General features: G+C 32.1%; 1 protein-coding gene and 1 long non-coding RNA gene across 3 annotated transcripts; one reads left to right on the top strand and one right to left on the bottom strand.

Moving 5' to 3' along the window:
• Window positions 1-491: 491 nt before the first annotated feature.
• On the bottom strand, window positions 492-2,030 carry LOC121212642 (uncharacterized). Its single transcript, XR_005907910.1, has 2 exons — window positions 1,201-2,030; window positions 492-883 (listed from the first exon to the last, which is right to left on the bottom strand). It is a non-coding gene; the product is annotated as an uncharacterized lncRNA (long non-coding RNA).
• A 5,447-nt stretch (window positions 2,031-7,477) lies between these two features.
• LOC121212641 (multiple organellar RNA editing factor 3, mitochondrial) lies at window positions 7,478-10,498 on the top strand. 2 transcript variants are annotated; one of them, XM_041085813.1, is made up of 8 exons: window positions 7,478-7,819; window positions 8,410-8,793; window positions 8,901-8,998; window positions 9,339-9,404; window positions 9,486-9,687; window positions 9,762-9,865; window positions 9,953-10,021; window positions 10,102-10,498. In XM_041085813.1, exons 2-8 carry the CDS (start codon window positions 8,459-8,461, stop codon window positions 10,302-10,304), a joined length of 1,077 nt encoding a protein of 358 aa, XP_040941747.1. In that variant the 5' UTR covers window positions 7,478-7,819; window positions 8,410-8,458; the 3' UTR covers window positions 10,305-10,498. The 2 variants fall into 2 exon arrangements, with proteins under 2 accessions (XP_040941747.1, XP_040941748.1); XM_041085814.1 differs by having other exon boundaries at window positions 7,493-7,819; window positions 8,407-8,793.
• Window positions 10,499-12,583: the final 2,085 nt, after the last annotated feature.

Below are 12,583 nucleotides of genomic sequence, written 5' to 3'. Positions count from 1 at the left end.
TTCTTTCTTCCAGCATCATCAGAAGTTTAACAACTCCATCAATATCTCGATGATATGAAACTCATTGATTATAGTAGTGTAATTATTTATATTAGGAACATTCCCTATTTTATTCATTTCACCTAAGAACCTAAGAGCCTGATAAATTTTTTTCTATACAAAATCCATAAATCATGGTGGAAAAAATAAAAACAGTAAGTCGAAAACCTAGGTTTATCTTTTGCTCCAAACAAATATGTCATAATCAAGTCGAAAAAGCTTTCAGTAGACATCAATCTAGATGTTGAAAGTAACAGCATTTAGTTCAACTCTAGACAGTTCCATTTTGCCACACAGATAAGCAACTATGACATAATGGTGTTTCCTAACATGGTTTGTTAGTTTATCATTAAATACAAAAGTTTTGAGGTTAAGATATGAGTTTCTACAAATCTCTTTTAAATTTTCTGTAATAGCCCAAATTTGACCGGGTTGAAAATAGAATAAAAGAATTAAATAAATAAGTGTTTATTTAAAATGTCCATTTACAAATAAACAGGGCTCAAAGCCTGATAAGCCCAAAGCCCGTTACACCTGTAACCCAATTAGCCCAAAACCCATTTACCCGGTTACTACTCAGCAGACCTAAATTAAACCCAAACAACAGTGGCCCAACTGGCCCAAACCATTACACCGAGGCATGAAACCCTAGGGTTTCTGCCTCTCTTTCCCCTCGCGCCGTAACAAGTTTTGGAAGGTTCGGGGAGCGTCTGTCCAGCTCCCCAATCGAGGCCATCACTCAAGGCTCTGCCTCCTTAATCAGTACCTCACCGACACCACCACCAGACTTCAGGCCTCCATCAACGCTAGCGACCCTTCCATCACCGGATTTCTCGCGAGACATCTGCAAAATGAAAAAACCACAATAAAAAACAGAGGCAAAATATAGAATGAAATCAAAAGATTTCTTTCCTAGATTGTAAATCACTTACAAAGGGTTATAAAAACCCATCTTTTTCTGATTTGTAACACATGATTTTCCAGAGAAAAATACACATAGAGAATAAAAAACCAGAAGATACAGATTCAAAGAAAAGGTTTCTTTTTTTTGCGCACATATACTGAATAGGGCACCACAGTCGATTGAAATACATAAAGGTGATTTTTTTTAAATATATGTACATATATATGGAAAATAGTAAAAGAAAAGGAGGAATATACCTTTTTTTTATTCGCGTCGGAGAAAGGAAACTTTCCAGTTTCCGACCGTCATACGTGGCGGCGTTCGTAGTGGCGCGTGGGCGCGTGACCGCCTGAGAACGGAGGCTCGACGGAGATCTAATGCTGGTCCCAGATCCTCATTCAGAGGATTTTTTTTTCTTTTTTTCTCAGAGCTGGGGCAAAATGATTTTAGAACTATAAGTTTGGCCTATATAGCATAAATGAAATGGCGCCGTTTTGGTTTAATCCAATAAGCACAAAACGACGTCGTTTCTAGGCACAGGATCCGCGCGTTGACCCGAAAACCCGGGTAGGATCCTCGCGTTCTGGAAAAATGGGAAAATTGCCCTATTGACCCCTCCGTGTTTTCAAATTTTAATTTCATTTTATTTTTATTTTAATTTAGCCCCAATCTTTTATATTCATTTCAATTTAATCCTAGTGCCCTTTTAAAAATAAGTTCCAGATAACGTCATCGTTTTGGAATTAGGGTTTAATTACTCAATGAGTCTCTCTATTTTAGCTTGTGTTTTAATTAAGTCCAAATGTTTTTATTATTTTACAATTAACCCCGGAATTTTCAATTCAATTTTTATTTTTAATATTAAAATAGTATATATTATTGTCCAATATATTGTTATTTTTTAAAAAAAAAGATTTGTTTATCATATATTTTTTTATATATTTTTTATTTTGTTATATTTGCATTTTACAATATGTTATATGTATTTTCATTATATATATATTATTTATTTTACTATATTTTATCTATTATATTATTATATATTTTTAATTTTTATCATATATTTTATATATATATTATTTATATCTATATTATATGTTTTTAGTACATATTATTTTTATATATTATATATTATATTATTCATTTTATTATATATTTTATTTATAAAGTTAGTAAATACTATGTATTTTCTATATGTATCAATTATTTTACTATATTTTTATATGAAATACCTATTAGATTATTATTATTTTATATATTCTTCTTATATTATATTATATATTTTATTACTATATTATTTATATTATTACATATTTTTATTTGTAAATTATATTATATTTTACTATATTTCCTTATTACCTTTATTTTATCCTAAAGCATACATTATTACTTATTAATTATATACATTTTTTAAAGAATAACATCTAGTACACTATTTTTATTATATACTAAGTTATTATACATTATAATATAATCTGTATATGTATATATTTCTAAAAAAAGGGAATTTCTTTTTATTGTTCTCACATCGTTTAATATATTTCTAAAATAGCTTACTTTTATATTTCATACACTAATTCGTTTATTTATTTTAGATTCTCCTTTATTTTGATATTGTACAATGGGTTAAATTTCATATATCATTTTATTCTTATTTTTTTATATTTATATAAAATGAATTAATTATTATAATTTAGATATTTATTTGCATAAAATGTTGTTATGTATGCATTATACAATTTATATTATTGAATTCATTATATTCTATGTTGTATTGTGTATGTAATGATACTATTTATGACCATGCATGAAATAATAACATATTAGATAATTTAGATCCTTGTTCATCACCTTTATTATATTTGCATGAAATGATAAAGCATATATATATTGTATTTAATTTCTTATAATATGTGAAACATATCATTACTTTTAAAACCAAAAGTCATTAAAAAAAACTTTTAGAAAATGAACGAGACAATGTTTTAGATGTTTAGAAATTTGAGAAATAGTACCCTAACATGCTGAGTTACAATTTTTCATTTATCTAAATATCTAAAATATCATTTTTAAGCAGGTTTTATAAATCATGGGACGAAAGTTTAAAAATATTGTGTCCAATTATGCTGAATGTGATATTTATTATTCCTTCAAAGCGAATGAATCTCGATTCTCTTAATTTGAATTATTACGAAAATAAGAAAATCGCATTTTTTTTAATATCACATTTTTTTTAATATTCTCAAAATTTTGGCATTGAGATAAAAATTATCCAATTTGGTACCAATTTTGAACGTTACGATGGTGTTAATCCTTCCTCGAATGTAACTGACTCCCGAACCTGTTTTCTCACAATTTCGTAGACCAAAACATTTTATATAGTGATCCAATCACTTTAAAAGATTGGCTCTCGTTTTCATTTTTCAAAAGTCGATCCCTGTTTTTCAAACAACCCCTTTTAAAATTGGTTTCAAAATTTTCAAAAACATCAAAAGCTTGTGTTGGAATATTGTTAAAATATAGAGAGAGAAAAAGAAAGAAATAGCTTAGCCATTGCAAGAGAAGTAGAGAAAAAACCCCATTACCCTCAAAACTCCATTGATTCTTTTGCACTGCAATCACATGGCGTACTGTTCATCTAATGTCTGTAACATCTTCGCATCCACTTTCCTCCTGTTCCTTAAGAACACGCTGCACTTAGACTTCTTTATCATCTTCTTCCTTATCTTCCTCATTTTCCTTCTCTTCATCTTCTCCTTTAAAACCTCTTGACCCTCTCTCCTACATGTGTCGGCCCGAAAACCTAACCTGCCTGCGTCAACCCCATTGGAGCATCCCACCGGATCTATGAAGCACCGACACGGGAAAAATCCCCTCGTACCAGTGTCGTACTGGTGTCCGACACGGACACACCGCCGACACAGCCAGATACATACTGGACACACCTCGACACGTGTCAAAAAAGGCACACTACCAGACTTTCTTTTGGCCTGAATCAGAAAGGGGAAAAAACCCATATACAATAATAGAACTTTAGAAAACAGATAAAAAGCATAAATTTAACATTTAATCATGATAATTTATGGGATTTTTGACACACTTGCCTTCTTTGGAGTCTGTTCGCTTATATGAAGTGAAGATGATGATGCTGAAAGTTTTGTAGATGAATGTTTTGCAGAGAAGAAATACAAAGGCAAAGGTAAAAGTAGTAAATGAGGAGGGAAAAAAAAGGAGTAAATGGGGAAGAAAATAAAAGGTATATGAGTGTAAAGCTGTCTGTAGTAGATGAGGAGGGGAAAAAAGGGTAAATGGGAAAAAAAAAGGGCTGTTTGCGTAAGAAAGAAACAAAAGTAGTTAATATATTATATAATTATAATAGGGAAAGAAAATCAAAAACAAATTATAGTAGTTTAAAAATAGCAAAAATATCAATATTTTCATTTACATTTGAGTATTTTAATATAAAAATATATAAAAATTATAAAATATTTTTTTATTGCCGTATCCTTCCGTATTCATGTCCTTATTTTTTAAAAATTACTGTATCGCCGTATCCATATCGTGTCGTACCCGTATTGCGTGTCCGTGTCCATGCTTCATAGCACTGGAGTATATATATTTGTAATTAAAATGCAATTCATGTACTACAATATTTCCATTTTTTAAAAAATTTCAACACAACAAAAAAATAACACAAGTAGAGAATATTAAACCATTGATCCAAATACTTGCGCATGTTATAGAAGAGGAAGCATTGAAGGAAGGTGTGGGTTATTACCTTCGTGCTCTTTTGGGTAGGCAGTGGTAATAGCTCTGCTTTCTAAAGGCCTATTGTCTTAGCTCCACCAGCTGGAAAAACAATTAATGTACATCAACAAAGGTCTAAAAGTGTCGTTGTAGGCACATCAGGGCTTAGGGGATGCCCAAAGCTAGCCTCACTCTCCTATCTCTTTACCTTTCTACTATGGAATGGATCAAACCTTAGCATACGATGTAGATATCTGACAGCAGCTCCCAAGGTGGGAGCCAGAGTCTTTTCTGCAGATATAAATAGCTCTGCTTTTAATGGCAGTGACGATTCAGAGAAAAGAGAAATGTTATTAAAGTGGTCCAGCTGTTTCTGTCTACTGAAGATATTTTAAAGTTTAAGTTTCCTGTTTTATTTTATTTTGTTAGTTATTTTAGTGGCCCGTGGTCCTTTTACTGCTTTTGGGTCTGTTTTCCTTTTATTTGATTTATTTGTGTGGCGTTAGGGCTTGTTTGTTTTGAGTTTTAGGCCTAGTGACAAGCAAAATTTTGTTTTGTTTTCTTATTTTATAAATCTAGTTGAATTTTCTCAAAAAAAAAAAGAAAACCATTGATCCAAATAACAATGACATATTTATTTACTTTATTTTCAACTCCATGGGATAGGAAGCATTTGGTAGCAAACAAAGGTAAGGTAGTGCAGAGCCAGCTATAGAGCTACTCCCTACTCCTTACTGTCCCACTACACTGGACTCTACTAGTTTCTCACATTATCACCTGTTAACTTTTAACTTTCTACTGCTTACATTTTTATTGTGTACTATGCATTTATATTATTATATTAACATAATTACTTATTTCACTTTTCAACTTTAAAATAATTATTTTAGTTTTTCATTTCAATCTTTTTAATCAAATCATCTTTAAAAAAAAACTAATTTTTTAACAATTAAAAATATTAAAAATATTTTTTTTATAAAATTGACAAGTTTTTAATATGTTTAACTAGACCTGTCCATAATTAGGCCAGGTAGAATTTGGATTCAACCCAACTAAAATTTTAGACTCGTCTATTAAACTTGACTTGATCCGAAAAATGGTCTAAAATTTTATTCAATCCTGAATAAAAATGTTATAATTTTTAGAATAAAATTTTAAGGACTTCATTTCATTTCTAAGGAGAACAGCGTAGATCTTAACAACGTCAAGGTTAAAAAAAAAGGTACTATTCTTTTTGCAAATGAAAAGATGTGCTGAGTATTGTTGCTGATAATGCTTGTTTTCGCTACATTCAGATGACTCCGGTGGATGAGGAAGGAAATTTGGCTGACAAGCAAAGAAGCAGTAACCATCTTAGATGTAACTCGTCTGAAGATGACTTTAACTTCGAGGCTGACTAGATCAGTGTCAAAGACTCGATCGATCAAATACAGTAGTTGATTCATGGGGAATATGAAACCGTGTCAAGGAGGTTCCACTGCCTTAGCTAAAAACAATGTAGCTGTTGTGCCTAGTTGTAACAATGAGAATCCGATGGATTCATCTTTAGTGGATGTTTGTGCAATAGATGAGGAAACCGTTACTTCAGAACTGGATTGGTATGAAAATCATGCAGATAATGAGGTGGAAGGCCCTTCCTGATGAATTGATTCTTCAAAGGGTTAACTCTAAAAGAGGATCCACATGCAAGTGGGCTCCAAGAGCAGCCTAAGAGGTCCGGGATTGGTTGTACAAACACAAAACCCTCGAAACTACAATTCCAGGCTTGGGAGAAACTGAAGAAATGAGAACCCCAAGTTTATCTGTGCTCAAGACTAGAATTTTATGATAGAGAAGCATCCATTCCTAGAGTGCAGTATTAAAAAGGAACACTTGCAAGTTGCAGCTAACATACCACAGTCACAAGTACATTCTCAATGAGTTCATTCTTTGGTGTGAATAGAAATTAAAGATGATATAGTACTTGTTTTATTATTCTTTTTAAAAATCAGATTCTCTTTACACATTTAAAAAAAATCATCTTCATACCATATTCTTGTACAAAATTTGCTTAACAATTTACTATTTAATCTAAATTAAATTAATTTTTTAATAAAAAGATCAAAATACAATTCATCTATTAGCGCAGAACTTACCGTTGTCCAAACTTAGCTCATTTACAATCTCTAACGAGGCCGAGCCTACTGCCTTCCGGAGCAGTCAACAGGCCTTGCTTCTTGATTTTGTGAACAAAGTAAGCAACCCAGTGCCCTTAACATTCAAGTCCCATAAATTAATTTCCATGGAGGTGCACAATTTTTTGGATATTATTTTTGTACCAATGATTTTCTTTTATTTCATCATTACCTACAATGATTTTCTTTTATTCCGTCATTACCTAAAAGGTATCTTTCAAAGTTAATATTGTTTAATAGAGTTAATATTTTCAAAGTTTTTATAATTTTGTAAATAAAATCTTTTGTTTGGAATTTAAATCCAATTGAAAAAAAATGAATTTCAAGATATTTTGTATATAGTAAATGTTAAATTTTTTATAAATTTAGACTTTTTAATATAGGGATTAAATTAATCCATTTAATAATAGAGGGACTAATTTGATTTAGTCCCTATAATACAGGGACCTCCCAGGTACTTTAACAAAAAATATATATATTAATGAAAAAGAAGAAGAAAACTGGTCTGGGCCTAACCCAATGCTAACCTGAAATTGGTCCACTATAACAGCAATAACCTATGGTGGGTTCTAAGCCTACAATAACAACCCAAAACTAACCAGCATTTCTCCTCAAATGAAATCAAAGAAACATTGAAAAACAAAGAACGGGAAAACACTTGGATACTACAAACTTTTTTTTTTATTTGGAAGCCATGAAAAGGGTTTTCTCCATAGGAATTTCACTCACTTCTCACAATTTTCTTCACTCTTACACCAAAACCAGCCAAAACCCAGTTCACTCGTTCTCCCCACTCGCCGCTTTAACTCGGTGTCGACTCAGGTTCTACACTTCTACTCATCCGAACCGGATTCTCAGGTTGAAAAGCAGCCTGACCCTGTTATAGAATCTGCTTCTGTAGCTGAAACCCATGTCAAGGATGTTGCTTTGCCTGTTGAAGATATAAGTGATTAAGGTAAAAAAAAATTGGGTTTGGGTTTCTAATTGGCAATATGGTTCGTTCTTGTGTTTTTGTTTAGTTGATGAGAAAGGAAAGTCAAGATGAATGAACAAGTTTGATTTTTATCTATTGGTTTGTTACGTTCATGTTAGTCTGGTAAAAAGTCTTAAACTGGGTATGAGGATTTAAATTTATCAAATATTATTTGTGTTATTCTACCTTAAATTGAAAATTTTCAATTTTGATTTATTTAATAACCAACTGCAGTTTAGTTTCCTTATTTTTGATTTGTCAAATATTTTGTATTACAAGTTTAGAAATTAAGTGAGGTGATGTACTAACATAAGTTTTCAAGATTGGATCTTTTAAAATAAGAAAGCTCATAATTAAAAGCTTTAGGAATTCAGTTTTTATATAAAAATTAATAAAGGCTAGGTAGAATCGGACTTAGGGATTTTAAGAAAAAGATATGATATGATATGATATTGTGCTAATAAATTAGATTAAAAGGAGAATATGATATGATATGAGACAAAATTTCCGTTTTTTTTTTTAAACAATAAATCGGTAAACCGTTGGTCTTTATTACAATCTCAATCTAGTAGTGTCCCAGAAGCAAAGCTTATTATCAGAGAGAACCAGCGTTGCCGGAAAATGGCTTGCCTCAATGCCCGAAGATCTCTATCAACCCTTTTAAGCCGCGCCCTCACTTCTTCTTCTTCCTTTCCTTCCTGTTCTCGCCTCACAGTTGCTCTCCTCAACTCAACCCCAGTTTTTATCCCCGAAGCAACCAAAATCCTGACCCGAACCAAGACATCTGGGTCCGGCTACTCGCCTTTGAACGACCCATCTCCAAACTGGAGTAACCCACCACCAAACGTTGATTATGAACATTGGCTTATCATTCTGGAATTCTCACGACGCCCAAAACCTTCGGAAGAAGAAATGATCGATGCCTATGTTAAAACCCTCGCTTCTGTAGTCGGCAGGTTTTTAAATAATAATAATTCCTTCAGATTTCATTAATTTTGGGCTTTTCGCCGGGAATTTGAGAATTGGGTTTTATTTTTCTTTTTTGTTTGTTCTGATCTTGTAGTGAAGAGGAAGCGAAAAAGAGAATATACTCTGTTTGTACAACGAGGTACACTGGGTTTCGTGCTTTTTTCCCAGGGCTTTCGATTTATGACGTTATAGGTAATTTCATTTCTCATTTATTAGGGTTTAAGGTTTACATGGTTTTCCCTTTTTTAGTGTAATTGGAAGAAGAATTGTGTTTTTTTGAAACAATGGGCTTTAAGAAAGAAAGAAAAGAGAGAGTAAGGGTTAACATTGGCTTTCATTGTGTGTGATGTTTTCTTAGCTGTTTTAGGGTTTTAAACCTCCCAATGTTATTACTTTCTATACTAATTTATTAGGGTTTAAACGGTCCCCCCCCTTCCCCAATTGTTTGAACTTATAATTGATGAGGCATCCACAATGTTCACTTTGTTCTAAAATCAATCTTTTTCATACAATTGACATTATGTTTCTATAGGGTTACCTCGTGTACGGTGGGTGTTACCAGCTGAGTTTATCGGTAGCCAAGATTATTATTTTGGAGGTGGGTAGTTTAAAGATGAAGTTTGTTGCTTATAGCCATTGAAGTTCCCATTGTCAACAAATTTAATCTCTTTTTTCTCAGGGGATTTGTTTGTTGATGGGAAAGTCCTTCGTAGACCGCAATTGAGTCCAAGGGTTGGCGTTTCAAATAGCAGCCACAGAGTTGGAGGACGTGGTGATGATGATCTTTGGGTTATCACTTTCAGATTCCCGAAAGACCAAGAACCTTCCTTACAAGAACAGATCGATCTCTATGTTAAAACCCTCGCTTCTGTTGTCGGCAGGTTGTTAATTCCTTCAAATTTGGGCATTTCCGGGAATTTGAGAAATGGGTTTTATTTTTCTTTTTTGTTTGTAGTGAAGAGGAAGCGAAAAAGAGAATATACGCTGTTTCTAGTGCAACATCGTGGTATACTGGGTTTCGTGCTTTTATTTCTGAGGAGATGGCTCATGAACTTTCAGGTAATTTCATTTCTCATTTATTAGGGTTTACATGGTGTTCTCATTTATTACGGTTCAGGGTTTACAACTGGCGTTATGTTTATATAGGGTTACCCCTTGTAGAAGGCTTTTATCGGGATTCAGAGGTCCAACATCGGAACGAAGATATTTGTGGAGGTGGGTAATTTAAAGAATTCAAGATGATGTTTGTTGCTTACTGCCATTGTCAACAAATTTAATCTCCTTGTTCTTATTAGGGCATTTGCTTGTTGATGGGGAAGTCGTTCTTAGACCAACCTTATCGAAAATGCAACCGCCAAAGGTGGGGCACCTTGTGGGATTAATAGATTTCTTGCAGGAGCAGATACTTGACGTTATTTCTGATCGGAATTTATCGGACGAAACCGTATTCGACAGTATTATGGAAGCTGATATGGTGCAGAGGATGACCGCTTTTTGAATCGAAAGTAGGAAGAAACCGAAACCGATAGTGGTGGTGAAACTGATCTCGTGCAGGAGCAGATAGTTGTCGTTATTTATGAATCGAAATTTGGAAGAAACCGATTTGGTGGATTCATATATCTCATTATTTATTTTATTTTATTTTTAATTTTAAAAAATAAATATTAGAGAAGGGTCGAAGATTGATATTTATTTTTTTACTTTATTTTACTAATAACAATTTAATTTCAATATTACCTATTTATCTTAGGAAATAATAATAATAAAATGACAGAAAATTGTATGTTCGTGCTCGTGCAAATGCAACACCATGAGTGACACTTTCCATACGAGATTTCTGATTTTATTTTCGCTTACAAAACATTATCAAACAGGTGTTTATGAAGATGAATCGAATGGAGGGGTTGGCAACATGATGTAAGTAATTAATAGATTAAGATTATCTGTTGAGATTTTCACTACATGTTAATTTGTACATTAAATGAGAATGACGAGTAAGTATAAGCTGAATGTTGACTGAGATATGAGGAAGGATTAATATTCTTATAACGCCCAAAATTGGTATTAGTTAATTACTTGATGTCTTAGCGTCGAAAATTGTAAATTCGAAGAGAATTTAAAATACGATCTTCTCTTTGCATGATGTTATTTGATTAAAATACCGCTAATTAACTAAATTAAATTTTATGGAAATGACCTTCTTATTTCAAGTTAATTGAGAAGAAAAGATCATTGGCATGATGTCTCGAATTCTCGAAAATAAGAATAATCGCCATTTGATTATTACCTAAGTCTTATATGTGTCTTGAATTTTAAAAGGATGTTCGATTATCTCGGTTCAAGAAAAAAATCGTACCCCGTAAATTAGGGCACGATTTCTCAAATTCCCTAATTAAAGACGATTCTAGTTGTTTCTTATGCATCGGGTAAAAACGAATATAACATTTAATGTGATGAACAATTAATTTATTTGGGCATAGTACAAAGAACAAATATTTAAGCATGTTACGTACTATAGTAATGGCAGAAATAGAACAAAATAACTATATGGGTAAAAAACAGAACTATAATATAACAAAATAATAGTGAGAATAAAATAATAGTAATCATGCTAATAAATAATAATACATCTATAATAGTAATAATAATATTAATCAATGATGCTAACAATAAATAATTATGATATAATTAATATTGTATTTAATGAAAAAAATAAAAAAAATGTAAATTAAAGGGGAAAAATATAAATGACATAAAAAATGTTAAAAAAATAAAAATAGAAAAAAGAGAGGAATGGTTGAATTAAATAAATGGATTAAATTGAGATTTTAACAAAATTTCAAGCATGGATTGCAAAAAAAAAGAAAAAAGAAAGGGGAAATAAAGGACTAAATTGAAAATATAACCAAATTTAAATCCTAAATTATAAGAAAACAGAACATAAAGGATTAAATTAAAATGAGAAGAAACGTATAGGGACTCAGAGGGAAATTATCCCAACCCCATGTCATTCCCTTAGGCCAACAGTGCGTCAAGGGACTGACTTGTAAAGAAATTAAAATTAAAGGGGTGAAATTAAAACAAATAAAAAAGAAATAGGACGAAATAAAAAAGGGGCAAAAAAGTGGAAGGACCAAAGTGGCAATTAGACCATCCATGTGAAAACGCGCGGATCCTAGGGGTATTTGGGTCAAATTTTTGTGTCGTGCCAAAACGATGTCGTTTTAGGAGGCTATATAAATTAAAAAATTCTCAACGCGTAGAACGTGATCCTAAGGTCAAAACCCTCCAAAAAGAATCAAACCTCCAAAAAAGAAGATGAAACCCTTTGGTTTCTTCCTCATCCGATGAGGCTCTCGACGAACCTTAAGAGGTTTGGAGACCTTTCGAATCGGGGAGGCCACCCACGCCGGCGATGAGACGAAACGTTAGGTAAAGATCTAAACTTTTTTGTTTTATTTTCTATTTTTTTCTTTTTTTTTTGAAAATAATAAAAGATTGAAATAAATAGACTACCTTCGTTTTTGAAATTTCATTGTTTTCTTTTTTTGTATTTGATTTCTCTCTACTTCTTTTTTTTTTGTTACAATGGTTTCGGCTTTTATAGCCAAATAGATTACATGATATTAGTTTTTTTTTTTTGCTTTCTCCTTTTTGTTTCTACTATTCCTGCTTTTCTGTTTCTGTGTTTATGCTATTCTCTGCTCTCTGTTCTTTGTTTTTTTTCTTTTTTTTTGCAGGTTGTTCATAGCAATGAGCTGAGTCAACGGCGGTGGA

This window comes from Gossypium hirsutum, chromosome A13, assembly GCF_007990345.1.
Source record: "Gossypium hirsutum isolate 1008001.06 chromosome A13, Gossypium_hirsutum_v2.1, whole genome shotgun sequence".
Taxonomy (NCBI): domain Eukaryota; kingdom Viridiplantae; phylum Streptophyta; class Magnoliopsida; order Malvales; family Malvaceae; genus Gossypium; species Gossypium hirsutum.
The sequence above is the reverse complement of the archived record's forward strand: the minus strand, read 5'-3'. Positions and strand labels throughout refer to the sequence as shown.